Here is a 17,100-nt window from a genome sequence, read left to right on the forward strand (position 1 = left end):
TTGTTATCTCAGATTCTCCAGCATCTGCAGTTCCTACTAACTCTGATCGAGCCTTCCTGCTCCTATGATGCTGCTTGGCCTGCTGTGTTCATCCAGCTCTACACCTTGTTATCTCAGGCTAATAGAAAAGACAGGTTAGCTTTCTGTACTTAACAAGAACTATTATTTGTTGCAAATAATCACATGTAGACAATTATGAACTGACAACATATAACTCTATCAAATCTCCAGCACGTGCACAGGGACAGATAAAATAATGTTCATGTAATGGGTGGAAGGGGCAAAGAAAACTGCGGAAGTGGTTCAAAGATTCACTGAGATAATCCTTTTGCTTGCTGGGATTTTCTGTTCTTCAATCTTCCTTAAGGTTCTTTTCATTTCTTCACAGGAGGCACAGGTGATTAGTACATTAACAGCAAAGTTTCTTAGTTACTGGTTAAAGGCTACAGCTTACAGCAACTGGTGAGGGAAAATAAATTGCCTTTCTTCAGGCTTTCTGTATTTTACTGGAGATAAAGACACATCATCTGCCCTTGCAGCTGCCCAAAGGCTTCTGCCAGGATCATTCTTACACACAACCTGTTCAGCTACCCAAAGCCAATCAGATGGGTGCTGTCTGGTGCCCTTTAGCATCCAGAAATAGTCACAGCTCCACAAACCAATTAGCAACTTACTGGCAGCTGAATGTCACCCCTTGGTGCCAATGAGTCCACAAACAGCCTCGCACCCTCCCCACTGTATGAACAAAGCAGCATAGAGTCATAGAGACATACAGCATGGAAACAGACCCTTTGGTCCAACTCATACATGCCAACCAGATATCCTAAATTAATCTAGTCCCATTTGCCAGCATTTGGCCCATATCCCTCTAAACCCTTCCTATTCATTTACCCATCCAGATACCTTTTAAATGCTGTAATTGTACCAGCCTCCACAACTTCCTCTGGCAGCTCATTCCATACATGCACCACCCTATGCATGAAAAAGTTGCCTCTTAGATCCCTTTTAAACCTTTCCCCTCTCACTTTAAACCTATGACCTCTAGTTTTGGACCCCATCCTCCAACCCTGGGGAAAAGACCTTGTCTATTTACCCTATCCATGCCCCTCATGATTTTATAAACTTCTATAAGGTCACCCCTTAGCCTCCAACACTCCAGGAAAAATAGCCTGAGCCTGTTCAGCCTCTCCCTATAGCTCAAACACACCAACCCTGGCAACATTCTTGTAAATCTTTTCTGAAACGTTTCACGTTTGACAACACTTTTCCTATAGCTGAGAGACGAGAATTAAATGCAACTTATTGCAAATTCCAAAAGTGGCCTAACGAATGTGCCGTACAGCCACAACATGACTTCCCAACTCCTATACACAATGCACCACTGACCAATAAAGGCAAGCATACCAAATGCCTCCTTCACCGTCCTGTCTACGTGGGACTCTACTTTCAAGGAACTATGAGCCTGCACTTCAAGGTCTCTTTGTTCGACAACACTGCCTAGGAGCTCACCATTAAGTGTGTACGTGCTGCCCTAATTTGCCTTTCCAAAATGCAGCACCTCATATTTATCTAAATTAAACTCCTTCTACCACTCCTCAGCCCAATGGCCCATCAATTCAAGGTCCCATTGCACTCTGAGAAAAATGTTGTTGTCTACTACACCTCCAATTTTGGTGTCATCTGCTAACATACTAACCATACCTCCTATTCCCACATCCAAATCATTCATATAAATGACAAAAAGCGGTGTACCCAGGACTAATCCTTGCGCCACACTGCTGGTCACAGGCCTCCAGTCTGAAAAGCAACCCTCCATCACCACCCTCTGCCTCTTAGCTTCAAGCCAGTTATGTATCCAAATGGCTAATCTCTCTCTATTCATTGTGATCTAACCTTGCTAACTAGTCTACAATGTGGAACCTTGCCAAACACCTTGATGAAGTCCACACAGACCACATCCACCGCTCTGCCTTCACCAATTCCCTTCGTCACCTCTTCAAAAAAAAAGTTAGTGAGATAATTTCCCACAAAGAAAGCAGTGCAAACATGATTGAAAATTAGTAACTTGCCTTTCAAAAGTGCAGCAATTCCTTACACAATCCATAAAACAGAGCTTTTCCCAATACAGTTTCCCAAGATGGTGGCAGAGCAAGCTGCTGCAGCCAGAGCTCCTCTGCTCACCAGTTTCTTTTCCTTTTTCTTTCTTCTGTCTTCTCTTTTCTGCAGTTCTCTGCGGTCCCCTCAATCTTTAACTTCTTAAACTTACCCCGAGGGAATGGAGACTGGAGGTGAGTCTGAGTCCAGCCAGCTCAGGAGATGAGTTGGATGCCATGCCAGTGCGGGAGATAAGTCCTGGAGGCCAGTTGCAGGCCAAAGCTAGGAGTAGGAGGCAGTCCGAGCCTATGATGGTCTGGGAGACGATTCCCGGAGGCAAGTTGTTAGCTGGAGCCCAGAGAGAGAGGCAGGCCGGCCTGGGAGATGGGTCTTGGAAGCAAGTCATGGGCTGCAGCCGGAGCGGGAGGCAGTCCAAGCCCAGGCTACCCTGTAAGCTGAATTCTGGATGTGAGTTACAGGCTGGATCCTGGCACGTGGAAGCTGTAAGGCCTTGTGTTCTAAGCCTGGAGGTCATGGCCTCAGTGAAAAGGACTATAATTTCAGTGCATTTTAAAGATACATTTTATTCTTATTCTGGACTTTGAGTAATTCAAGTACTTTTTAAAACTTTATATTCCTATGCTAGACTTAGTTTTTGCTCTTTCAATTCTGTAACAAACACTTAAAGTATCTGTACCTAGTTACCCTGTACCTAAGATGCCGCCAAAGTGGTGACATTACAAGCCTTTCACTGAACTCATTGGAGTGCATGTGACAATAAAGACTATTTTAATACAGGCCATTCTACAGACCACAATCAAAAACACAAAATAAAAATGTTACAGATTTTACATCAATTAATTTGTTTCCAATTATACATGCATAATGTGAAAATCCAGCATTGTGACAGCTGCAACATAATATAGAGAAGACATAAGAAAGCTGAAGAAATATCTTGACTGGAATAGAACAAAACAACACTCACCATTAATTTCCAAACCAGAAAGAAACACAGATTGAAAAAATAAATGTTCCTATTATCCTTATCTCTCCATAAGGTGGAAAATCAACAGTTCAATTTTTTTTATTCAGCTGAGGCAGTGAAGTACATGTTCCGGAATGAACATTTTGCTTTTCAGTACTTATCAAAAAAAATCCCAGACTTGCAATTCTCTCTATGTTTTGTTCAATACATGGATTGGTAAAGCCAATCAATTTAGAATATTCATTGGAGTCACTCCTGAGAGATTGTAGCTGAGTAAAATAGAAATTGAAAATGCTTGCTAATAAAGTATTGGCCCAGATCATCCAAACACTGGATATTTCGAGACCAGTATTTTGCTGAAAGGTACACTTCAAGACCCCTTGGAAGTCTTGCACACTGAGTACGTAGTAATCGGCTGGCCATTTAAACTTCCAATGCGTAATTATCCAACATCCCGAACCATTCAAAAATATTCCCAATTTCAAATTAGTCAAAGACTTTGAAGTATTCAGGTTAATTTCTTTTAATAGTGCTCTAAAACTGACCCACCCCCTCCAATCACTTGCACTGCCTTCCACTAACACCCAGCTGCCTGAACCACCCCCTCACTCTAGACAACAATTCTCCATCTCCCCTCACGTCAACACATAATGCCTCACCCCCACCAACCCACCCTCCCCAACAAATCAAACCACCTGACACCTGACCTGTGATAGGGTTAGAGTTAGCCCTATACTCTCATTCACCTACCTGCCACTTTAAAGCTTCACCAACCTGACATTCTACGCTTTCACACATTCACTCACTTCACTATTCACTGACCTTCCACCCTACACTCTATTTATTTCACAGGACCTATCAACAATGCAATAGCGGTAGACAAAGGTCAATGAAAACAATCCATCCTGCATCGAAGGCTACTATTCCCACTATAGGGAAGCAGGAACAAAACCTGTTTCTAGTCACAAATGAAAGCAGGCGAACCTTCAAAAATTTCCACAGTAACAAAAATGACCACAAAACCTGAGATCTTTCAGATTATGCAGTTAGAAAGAGATCTTCAAACATGGTGGAAAAAGATCTCAGAGCTCCAACACAAAATTCGTGTTGTTTAAAGTTTCAGGCAGGGTCAATGATGTCTACCATCACTAGCAGAAGCCTACTTTATACAACACATCTTAACAAACAAACAAAGGTAACATCAACATGAGCTCCAGTCACTTGGAGAAGAAGTCCTCTCCTCATAAATAACCAATTAAGATGTCATTCAACAACTGCAAACAGTTAATAAAAAGCTACCAAGCGTAAAAGAACACCTACAGGAACCAGTTTAAGAATTTCCAGAATGCCTTAATGCTTCACATGGAGCAGCAAAATGAACTTGAGCAGATCAAAGCTCAACAAGAATTGATACAGTATAGCTATATCTAACTGACTTGTCACATAACACGAATGAACCTTGCAGACTGCAAAAGAAAGGCTTACAGAAAATGTATAAAATCCTGCATGCTGACAGCCGAGTGTTCTAAATAAGAGTCATTCTTGAAACACCAACTATTTCTTTCTCCACAAATGCTGCCAGATCTGCTGAGTTTCTCCAGCATTCTCGGAACCAGCTCCTTTCATTGTAATGCTGCTGCCAGCTTCTTTGTGTGTAGGAGCAAGTGCCCATCTCATGCACTGCAGCAGGATGCATCTCAGGGCTCCTCACTTGCTCTTAGCACTCACTTGTTTTGTTGGCTGCTCATACCATCTTCTGCCATATTGTTGCTTTAAAGCCATGGTGGTTACCAGAAATAAATGCAGCTTTTACCATTTGTTTTTTCTGTGCTTTTGCTGTTGCGCAATGGACATTATATTTTCAACTATTTGAAGGCTTTCCAGCACATGACATGCAACATTAAACACTGAGATATGATGCTACACTGGGCTTTAGGCAATGTGTATCACTGCCTTAAAGAGGGTTCTAGTAAGGTAAGGTAATAAGGATGGATAAGCCTGTGTAGCTTGATACCAGTAGCCACAGTTACAATGCTTCTCAATTAGACAAGTGATGACATAAAATAGCATTGTATTTGTGAATGCGAGATTCTACTTGCAATGAAGTTTCAACCTGGCCAGTTATGGACCGTCAAAATCTTTTGTTTTAGTTCCCCTCCCACTATGTGCATTGGTTGGATCCTGGCCGGCAGTGATTAACCTGGTGTATAACTGAATTTTAAATAGTGTTCCAATGCTAAAAATGTCAGAGCCTCCCAGCCGAAGGGTGCCATAGAGGTGTGTTGCATACATATTGAAGTCAGCAATATAAAACTGGGTAAGAAAACTCACTAGGACTTACAGAGGGCAACCCTCCACTCCCTAAAACTGATACAGCCAATGTATGGCTAAAGTCAGCCTAATGTGTTTCAGCTCTATTATCCACCTTTCTTTGAGCCACTTGGGGAGATGTAGAACAGAGGGCTGAAATTGCCCAATTTACACTATTGTCCAAAGTCAAAATATACACCACACAATGTTCAAAAGAAGATAATAAACCACCAGCCTCACAACTCCAGTCACTGGAACAAACGACACCATAAAATTGGAACACTCGAAGAATAGGAAATTTAAACACAGTTACTCATATAAAACAATTTTCTATCTCTCAAAGGATAAAAATACATGGGTGAAGATGAAAGTTATACAGGCATGTCAGCTCACAATGCTCTATGACCTGCTATTGATGATGAAGGTTGCTGCATCATCTATTTTTAAATATAAAAGGACCAACTGAACCTGCTTGGTCTATTATGGTAGAGGAGAACCACTTTCTGGTCTAATTAGAAGAGTTTCTTGTAATTAACAACATATTGCATGCTAGCAACTAGTAACTGGTTACAATAAGCTGACATACATAGTTGTAGAAACTTTGAGAAGAATCAAATGCTAGGGCCCACTCCTGCATGTTCCTAAGCTGGTCCATAAATTCAAATAATAAGCCATAATAGATGATGCAATGGCACTTCTCAGTGTTAGCCTTCTCTGACCCAAATACAACAATGAGTATTCAAATTTCTTTTATATTCCTATCGTAGACTATTTTGCATCACGATATTGTGTTGTAGCACTGCTGTAAATACCTACTTTTTGACTAAATACGTAAACACAATATAGTCATGATCATTTAAATGCAAAGTAAATCCAATGGATCAAAAGTAAAATATAATGGATGCTAGAAACCTGAAGTAAAAACAGAAAGTGCTGGAGATAATCAACAAGACTGGCAGCATCTGTGGAAACAGAAACACAGTTGAATTTTCAGGTCAATGTCCTTTCCTGTGGATGTTATTTTCCATTTTTAGAAACAGGGTGTTAATCTTGCTAACTTTGATTTTGGTAATTCTGGGAGTTTTGTAGTGGGTTAGACCTCCATAAGCTGGGTGTGAGTCCAATTCAGACTCAAAGATACAAGTACTTTTGTTGGGCGTAAGGGTCATATATAAAATACATTGGGAAGTCTTAATTCAGTTGCCAATGGATAAGGGACCACAGTATAAAGATATACATAACCTACCGTTGATTGGCAAATTTACTCAGACACGACTAACTATGGGTGGTGTGAAAAGTGACATATTGGTGTTCTAAGAATATTTTTTTGGAGGTTTGAGCTCAAGTGCAGTTTTGGGACAGACAAGATGGAACTATAATTGAAATTTAACTTTGCTATATATGACCTGGAAGTGCTTCATGCTGACCTTGGAGTTTGAATTGAAAATTATTTCATTATCACAGACCTATATCCCTCAATATTAGGGGCACCAAAATGTAAATGTCAAATATTGCATTTGTTGTATGAGCTCATCTCATAAGAGTCTATCAACAATAGCAACAGAATCAGGACAACAATGTTCATTTGCATCCTTGAAGTGGTAGAACAGTAACTTAGGTTGTCAAATAGCAGCCATAGTGTTAATTCTATTCTAGAGAACATTTGACTCTAGGACATTAATAATTGTGAATTTGAACATCATGATTCAGTAGTATGGATTAATCCAGATTTTGAAGGGTTGCTTTCTAGACCCACGGCACAAGAATAAAAGCATTTGCTTTCAACAAGCATAATCAACCTCTTCAATATTGAAGTCAGAACCAAATGACACATTACTATTAATTGTATAAAAGCTGTGTACACTTCTATAATATGTGTTGAATTATAAAGCATATTTCTGGTGAAAATGCATTCCTTCTTAATCTCTTTTGGTTAAAATGGGCATTGCACAAAGTTCATTTAAAATTATCAATCTAATTCTGTGATCTGCATTCATACTCAATGAAATAATGCATTTGGAGTACAGCCAAGCAAATTAACTACCTAAGTATGTCTGACCTCTTGTACACTTTCAAATATTCATTAAAGGTCTCTCACATCGGTTTTCACTTTACATGAAAGAAAAAGAAAAATCCAGCTGAGCAGTACACTGGGACTTTTAAACAGTTAATTCTGCTTTAATTAGTGCTACTTAGTCAACCAGCAATGAACCCAGTGTAATAGATATTTTTTGATCAACCTGTTATTACACACCCCTGGAGCAGATGGGACTTGAACCCAGGACTCTTGGTTCAGACGTAGGGACAATATTACTGTGTCATATGCACTCCCCGAGCTCAATGCAATAGACATTAAGTTTTGAAGTTGCTGGAAGGGCTCAGCAAGTCTGGTAGCATCTGTAAAGAAAAAAAATTAGAGTTAACTTTTCAGGTCTGGTGACCCTTCCTCAGAACTGGGCCCGAAACGTTAACTCTTATTTTTCTTCACAGATGCTGCCAGACCTGCTGAGCTTTTCCAGCAACTTCTGTTTTTGTTCCTGATTTACAGCATCCGCAGTTCTTTTGGTTTTTATTTAGACTTTAAAACTTCACTGACAGTTAGTGGGCTGGTGCTTAGGTTTCAATTTCCTCTATCTATTATCCATTGACAACACAGAACTTGTTAATGTGAAAATTGTATGGGAAGAGTAAGCACATTGAATAGATATTTGGTCATAGTTGCTCAGTTTTTCCTTAAAAGCTCACTAACAAGGATTTAACAAAAAAGCAGACTTCTGGAAAAAAAAAATAAGACATTACCAATTTCACTTCTGTCTTGGTGCAGATATCAGGGAGTAGCTGAGAAAAGGAAAGATTGAATTTATTTCCCACTTTCATATTGGAATTGACATCATTTTCCATTTTAAAAAAGTGGAAAATATGGCCATGCATAAAGTGTGTTAAATACTTTATGCTGATGTCTAGTTTTGCACTAACATTAGAACACACAAGCCAAAGCAATATTCTGTCTAAAGAGTAATAAAGATATTTTGCAAAGGACAACAGGAGAAGAAAACATCTTCCAACAATGCTATAAAGTGAGACATTCCCCAGGCAACTTACTAAAACATTGTCATTTCTAGGCTTTTAATTTGCATTTTTTTTAATAGAACATAAATATGATAATATTCTGTATCAATCACAACCAGATATAACACATTTTAATTTTCCATTTCAGTTTGGCTTTCTGCCAGTGCAGATTCAGGTTGTTGACAAATTATGATTTTGAATGACTGTTAGTGATTGAGATGCACTCTGCTAAAACGTGGTATTCTTTTACTAATGCAGCCTTAACAATACAAACAGCAAACAACTCAAAAAATCATCAGCAGATTGATGGAAGGTGTCATCAACGATGCTGTTAAGGAGTACTTAAAGAACAATAACCTGTTCACTGAGATTAATTTGGTTTCCACAACACTGCTCCTGACCTCGTTGCAGTCTTTGGTCCAATCATGAATAAAAGATTTGAATTTGAAGGAAGGGGAGTATGACTACCTTTGACATCAAAGCAGCATTTGACTTAGAATCAAGGAGCCCTAGAAAAATTTAAGTTGATGGAAATCTGGGGAAACCTATGCTAGCACAGAGAAAATGGTTCTGATTGTTAAAGGCCTATTATCTCAGCAACAACATATCATCGTAGAAGTTTTACAGGGTCAATGCTCTAGGCCCAAACATCTTCAGCTGCTTCATCAATGATCTGCCCTCCATCATAAGAACAGAAGTGGGATTGTTCACTGATGACTCCTCAGTGGTCAGTACAATTTGCAACTCTTCAGATATGAAAGTATTTCAGGTCCATATACAGCAAGAACTTGACAACATTCAAACTTAGTTTTACACATAGCAAGTAATCTTCGTACCACAAAAGTTCCAGGCAATTACCACTTCCAACAATAGAGAATCTAGCAACTCCTCTTGACATTAAGTGACTTTATCTTTGTTGAATCACCCAGGATCAGCATTCTGCTGATCACTATTGATCAAAACAGAACGAGGTGGCTACAAGAATAGGTCAGAGGCTGGGAAATCTGTAATAAGTAACTCATCTCCTGAATCCCCAAAGCCTGGCTACAATTTTCTTCATACAAGTCTGCAATGTGACAGAAAATACACCTTGTCATAATGGAAACAGCCACATCAACACACAAGAAGCTCAACAGCATCCAAGTCTAAAATGGCCACTTTATTGGCACTCTACCTGTCACCTTAAACATTCACATTCTCCAACACCAAGACATAGTGACAGCAGTATGTATCACATAAAGTTTGCCCTGCTGTATATTACCAAAACTCCTTTGGTAGCACCTTCCAAACCTGCATGCCAGCCTCCTATATGGACAAAGAACAACAATTACATGGAAACACATCACCTGCAAGTTTCATTGAAGCCACATACCATCATGACTTGCAACCATGTTGTCATTCCTTCACTGTCACTGGTTTAAAATCCTAGGTGTCGTTACATCACATAACTGGCTGCAGGTTATGACTGTAGTTCATAAACAGGCTCATCATCACCTTGTCAAGGACAATCAGCAAGGAGTAGCAAATAACTGGCTTAGCAATGATGCTCACATCCCATGAAGGAATAAAGATAAAAGCTTTACTTCATCATAGCTAAATTATGCTTGTAATTTCTCAAGTCTGAAGAAAAGAAGGCGCTGATCTACTTGAGGTGTTTAAATTAATCAAACTATGTGATTGGTTAGGCGGAGAGAACCTTTTTCGCCTAACAGGAAAATAACTGGATGCTGGAGATCTCTAAAAATATAGAAAGTCTGGAGAAACTCAGCAGGTCTGGCAGCATCTGACAAGGGAGAAACAAAAATAACATTTCAAATCTGATATTACTGTTCTGAAGACAAGGGTTTAAGTAAAACAATTTCAACTCTACTGGAGTGTGCTAGTAGAATTGAACATTCTCATGTGCACCAACTTTGGTTCAAGTGTTAGCATTCTGTGTAGGTCATAGTCAAAAAAGCATCATCTAGTTGCCCAGTGTTGCAGGTAATGAAAGACAGTTTCACACTGAATGCTGCAAACCAGATATGTCAGCAGGACAACAAAAGAAGTCTTGGTCAGCTTGAGTGCTGGAATTCAACACGGTTGAAAGGGATCAAAGCTACAGAGTCTCAATCAATCCACAAAACTACAGATTATGAAACTGACTGTTCAATAGCAATGTCGACACTACTCTTTACGTCTACTGTGGCTGAGAGTTATATGTGTTGCGTCACTAATTCTTCTCAGGTTTAGTAACTAATAAGGTGGAAGGTGCCATCTAAGGATCTTTGGTGAATCTCTGCAATGATAAACAATGAAAAAGAAGAGCATGGGAATAAAAAGGAAAAACAGAAATTTACATTAGACAGATGTGACAAAAAGGATACGATTAAGAGAAAAGATTTTGAAGGAATTCAGCAAAGACAGGGATTGAGTGTGGAGAATTAGCAATAAGTTAAAATAGCCAGCTGGAGGGATAGACTACAAAAGAATCTGTGAAATGAAAGGAAACAGTTTGCTGGACAATTGGCACAGATACAATTGGCAAGCTGGAAAAGAGATATTGAGGAACTGGGTAAAAACTGCAAAGATTAGTAGTATTGAGCTGGAATGAACAGAACGGTGAGAAGAAAATCAAAAGTTAAACCACAGAACTGTAGAGCAATGATGGATGCTTGAAAAAGTTGCGAGCAGCAGACAAAGACAGAAATAATTGTTATTCCTATGTTATTTCAAGATTCTCAGGGCAACATTCGTAAGGGGAGACGGGGACTTAATTACTGGATTAAAAATCCAGAGACCAGGGTATTATACTGGAAACGTGTTCAAATTTTAACTGGCATTTGGTGGAATTTAAATTATTAAGATTAGAAATTGAAAGCTATTCAGTAATGGTGACCATAGCAATGGTAACCAATTAAGATAAAAATATTTGTTTATTTATTTATTTCACTAATGTCCTTTAGGGAAGGAAACCTTCTATCCTTACCTCATCTAGCATAAAAGTAACTCCAAACCCACTGAAATGTGTTTGGTTTATGTCTGAAAAACTACTCAGTACAAACAGCAATTTGGGATGATCAACAATGTATCAAAGAATCCCTCCAGTGTGGAAACAGGTCCTTCGGCCCAACAAGTCCACACCGACCCTCAAAGAATCCCACCCAGACCCATCCCCCTAATCTACATATCCCTAAACACACTACAGGCAATTTAGCATGGCCAATCCACCTAACCTGCACATCTTTGGACTGTGGGAGGAAACCGGAGCATCTGGAGGAAACCCACGGAGACACGGGGAGAATGTGCAAAGTCCACACAGACAGTCACCCAAGAGTGGAATCGAACCTGGGTCCCTGGTACTGTGAGACAGCAGTGTTAACCACTGAGCCAAACTGCTGCCCCAAGTGATATCAATATTCCATTAATGAATAAGGGGAAAGTATGAATAATAACATTTTATTGACATTTTTCTGAGTTTGCAAGAAGAAAACCTTCATCAAGTGAATTTTGAATACTTGTTAGCGTATTTTTACATTTCATGAGCATTTAAAAGATGTTTCAGGGTTATTATAGGGTTAATTGTTTCTTGACTGGAACAGGAGGTATGAATGTTGCATGGGCATACAGAAGAAGGATGGGCTATGCATTGAGCTGAGAGGTGAGAGGGATTGAGGGGGTGAGGGTTAGCACGGCTAACAAACATGTTGAGAACTGGGCCAATGTTCAGCCAACAAGATGGACTTCTAACCTGTCCACTTCAGCATTTGCCCCACTCTGGTATCACTTCAGGCCTTCTTCGGGAAGTAACAGACTTGTCTCCAGACGATCCTCACCCTACTTAAGATAAAAATAAGATGGGTAAGCACTGCCAATACAGAGGCAGGGCTACAAATCCAACTGCTCATTCCCAACTTAAAGGTGAACTCTGGGTCCAACTCTTCCTTACCTCTGGGCTCTTTGATTCAACTTAGCATATATTCAGTTTTTAACTTTCTTTAAAAAATCTAGTTTTTTATTTAATGAGTTTAATCAAACTCTTTTTATCTACATATCTCTGGTTTTAGTTTGATTAAGAAGTTAATGCCCTTTGCTGTGAATATCTCTCTTTGTTTAATTAATTGTATTCCCATAAATCTGATTAATTAAAAATTGAATGTAATCACATAATAACTATTGCAACATGCAATGTAAGAAACATGATACATTAAATAAATTAAAGCTTATGTATTTAATCAACTTGGTTTAATGTTTAGCTTTCAAACTAATTAATTAATCTAATTTAAATTCCAAATAGGTTAAATTAATTGTTTATAGCTCAACATAATCTCACATACTTCCTTGTCTGTGCTGCTCTCAATCTCAAACTGGAGAATGGTATATATGGACTTACATGGGTTGTTATAACCCATTGCTTTTCTTGATCTTTCCTAATAAACTAGAGCAATTTCAAAAAATTGTAGGTGACACAAAAATGAAGGATTATGAACTATGAGGAGAATAGTGATAGATACAAGAGGACAAATACAGGCTACTGCAATGTATAGAATTTCTCAAATGTCCTTTAGGGAAGCAGAATTAGTGAATAGTGGAATATTTGACAAATGAAATTTAACATGGAGAAATTTGAAGGCACATTTTGGCAGGAGGAACAAGGCAACAAAAAAGGATACAACTTTAAATGCCGGGCAGAAAAAGAAGGACATTGGGGTATATGTGCACAATATGTTAAACATGACAGAGCAGATTGAGAAAGCTGTTGATAATAAGGATGCTGCACTTCATAAACATACAGAGTGCAAATTAAGGAAGTTACAGTTAATATCCATAAAACACTGTTTCAACCACATCTGAAGTATTATATCCAATTATGGGCAATTCACTTTTGTGAAGGTCTAATGGGGGTACAGGAAAGCATTTGGAAAATTGTTCTAGGAATGAAGAACTTCAGTTACATAGATGGATTTGAGAAATTTTCGGTACTCTATAGCCTTTAGAATTCAATATCAAGTTCAACCGCTTCAGAGAACGAGCAGTGTCCTCTATTTTTGATTACATTTGCAGCTGTCCCAGCCTCCCCATTTTACCTCTCCAAGTCTTGATGGTATGGTTATGCTCTCAGAAGGGTTGACATATTTTCTAACATCAATGCCAATCATTTAGCACTTATTTTGCATCTACATCACTCCTTCACTATCGTTATCACTCCTTTTGCCTTTTGCTCATTATCCTCATTATCTCTTCCACTCACTCACTCCTCCCCTATTTGTCAACATCCTGAAAAACATCATTTTCAAGCCCCCTTCAGTTCCAAAGTCGTCATTAGACTCAAAACACTAACTCTGATTTTCTCTGCTGGATCTGTTGGGTTTTTCCAGCACTTCTATTTTATTTAAATCTCCAGCATCTGCAATATTTTGCTTGTATTAGAGAAACTGGTATTGTTTCCTTTAGAGTGGAGAATATGGTATGTTGATTTGATAGAGATGTTCAAATTGGCTGGACAGTGAAGAAAGGGGTCCCATTGGTGAAAGAGCTGACAACTAGAGAATAGTACTCTAAGGCACTTGGCAAAAGAACTGGAAGCAACATAAGGAAAATTTTTTACACGGTGAGTGGTTAGATTCTGGAATGCTCTGCCTTAGACTGTGGTAGAGAAAGATTCAATCATAGTTTTTAAAGGGGAATTGCATAATATCTGAGAAGGAAAGATTTAATGAGCTGGGGGAAGCTAATTAAGTGGGACTTGAGGAGTTGCTCCCAGAAAGAGTCAACATGGGCACATAATAATCCAGGACTTTTATTTTTTAAGGTAAAAACATGGTATATAGTGTTCTTTAAATTAGCTTCAGCTCCTATGAATGCTCAAACAAGGATTCATCCTTACTCTTTCCAATATGTTGCCGCAGATATGGATTACAATGACTAGATCTTCACTTTCCCTCTCCCTTTAGGTCCTTACGGCCAGCTAGGCAATGTACCAAATGTGATTCTTGATTGCTCTTATAAAGGATGCTAGCTTTTCCCAACTTATTTAGTTCTGTACAAACACTTCATTATACTTCTTTCTTCTTCCTCCTACCTCCTTTGACATTTTGCTGTTCTCATCTCCCATGATCCACATTTTGGCTATCCTTCCAATAGTTGTTATCCATATCCAATACAGGTAAAAAGTACATTTTACTTTTTACTAAAATCAATTTCTGCAGATCCTCATTCTCCATCTCTCCTTATTTCTCATTAGTCTGCACATTATTGGGATACGCACCAATGTGAGTATGCACCTCTAAGGAAAATATGACCAAAGTTTGGAGAGAAAACTGTTCAGACACTATTAGCCCCACCCCACTGCCCCCCTACCACCACCCATGCCACTCCCCCTATACCCCTCCCCTTTACTTATGTGTTGGAATGTCTCAAATTCATACTCCAGCTCTACCAAACTGTCTAAATGAACTCTTGCTGCCTTCAGAACAACAACATGTTTTCCATAAATGGAACAGAAATACAGACATCAATAGTCAGCAATTAAATATGAGGTAAGTAGTTGCAAGTAGCAATAACATACATTATCGTGTGATAGGAAATTATTACCAACCCCAATGTTCTAAAGAGAGGGAGCCCTTAGCCTTTTACATGCATAATTTGCCTAATGGATACTGTGGGAATATGAATATATTGATTAAATTAGTCAGCCATTGATAGGGAACATTAGCCTGAAGTTATTTTGGGACAGGAAAATTGATTCACAAACCCTTCAGAGAAAAGGATTCTTTTCTTTAGTAAAAACAAATGTGGGAGGTAATTACTGCAAATTACATTGAACATTCTCAAGGATCTACCATGTTTTTATTCTCAATGAGTAATTAGAGTTATATCACATGCTGCATCACAAATCTCCTTTCCTTTTATTCATCAATAATTATTTCCTCAAACACACTCATTCCTTTTTTTCCGATGGTTGATTTTGTGCTTTGGTCTTGATTAAAGAAAAGGTCCTAAAGGGTTGGAATCTCTGAATTATCCTCAAGTTGTTTCCATCTCCCTCTCTTGTGTCTTCCTGACTACTTTCTACTATTTTTCTGTAACCAGCTTGATTGTATTTTCTTTCATTTCTGTCTAAATGGGGGCAATCTTCAAGGTAAACATCAGTGGTGATGAACCTCATCTGACAATATCACACAGCTGAAGGTTGGCAGCAGTATGTCCATCATATTCTAAAATCTACCAGCAGTGAATACGATTGCTCAGCCCGTATAAATTAGAGTCAAAGTTAAGAGCCATAGTGGTCTACAGAATTGAAAAAGACCTTTTGGCCAATCAAGTCTTACATCAGTCAAATTCAACCATCTAACTATTCTAATCCCATTTTCCAGCACTCGACCATTGCTTTGCATGCCTTGACATCAAAAGTGCACATCTAAATACTACTTAAATGTTGTGAGGGCCTGTGTTCTACCAATTTTATAGGCAGACAGTTCCAGATTCCCAGCCTTTGGGTAAAAAAATACTTTACATCCCCTCTAAACCTCCTGCCTCTTACCTTAAATCTATGCCCCCGGTCATTGATCCCTCCACCAGGGGAAATGTTTCTTCCCATCTACTGTGCCTATGCCCCACATAATTTTATACATCTCAATCACATACCCCACCCCACCTCAGTCTCTTCTGCTCCAAGGAAAATAACCCCAGTCTATCTAATCTCTCTTCATAACTAAAACTCTCCAGTCCAGGCAACATCCTGGTAAATCTCCTCTGCATCCTCTCCAGTGCAACCAAATCCTTCCTGTAATGTGGATTCCAGAACTGCACACAGTTCTTTATCTGTGGCCTAACCAATGTTTTATTGAGTTCCAGCACTAACTCCCTGCTCTTAAACTCTATTCCTCAGCTAATAAAGGCAGAATCCATTTGCTTTCTAAACTATTTAATCTACCTGTTCTGCCACCTTAACAGACTGGTGGGCATACATACCAACAAATTCTTAGGAAGTATATTTTATCTCTTTAATTATCTCTGACACTTTTCCTTACACTTTTTTAAACGTTTTCTATACAGCTCCAATTTATCTCTATATGCCTCTTTACATTTATCACTCATAGGTAACTGAAAGCATAGTCAAAACATATTTGCTCTAAACTGGGTTAAAGTGAATAACAATGCATAGAGAAAAAAACATAATGGAGATGGAAAACAATACAGAGAACAGACACAAAAACATAGTGCTGGAGAAACATAGCAGGTCAGAATAGTTCTGGCAAAAGGTCACTGGACTCAAAGCATTACCTCTGTTTTCTCTCTACAGCTCTGCCAGACTTGCTGTGTTAGCAGTCTTGCTGTGAAAAGCACTCTCCGCTCTCCAGCATCTGCAGTTCTTTGTGTTTATTTTTGTGAGATCAACAACAGTGTGCCTTACCATGGGATCGGGTGCAGGGAAGGGATGTGATTCAGCACAATGGGGCAGAGAAAGAGTGGAGTTGTGCAGGTTGTGACGAAAGTAACACACAGCAGGAGGGACCAGAGGAGGGGAAACAAAGGTAAATGAAGTATAGCATATTAAACTCAAACAGCTCGAAAGCCTATTGCAAATATCCTACTTAAGCTACTTTTAATTTTATCACAGATCTAATCTTAGTAGCAGAAATAGTAGAGTTAGCTGAGAA

General features: G+C 38.9%; 1 protein-coding gene across 1 annotated transcript in view; it reads right to left on the minus strand.

Moving 5' to 3' along the window:
* The window catches only part of sntg1 (syntrophin, gamma 1), a 175,819-nt gene that overhangs the window by 129,026 nt on the left and 29,693 nt on the right, over nt 1-17,100 (minus strand). The window contains exon 2 of the mRNA XM_048596124.1: nt 16,724-16,811. Coding sequence (XP_048452081.1) covers nt 16,724-16,811 — 88 coding nt within the window. The remainder of the gene's footprint in view (nt 1-16,723; nt 16,812-17,100) is intronic.

Source organism: Rhincodon typus, chromosome 4 (genome assembly GCF_021869965.1).
Source record: "Rhincodon typus isolate 14 chromosome 4, sRhiTyp1.1, whole genome shotgun sequence".
NCBI classification, from domain to species: Eukaryota; Metazoa; Chordata; class Chondrichthyes; order Orectolobiformes; family Rhincodontidae; genus Rhincodon; species Rhincodon typus.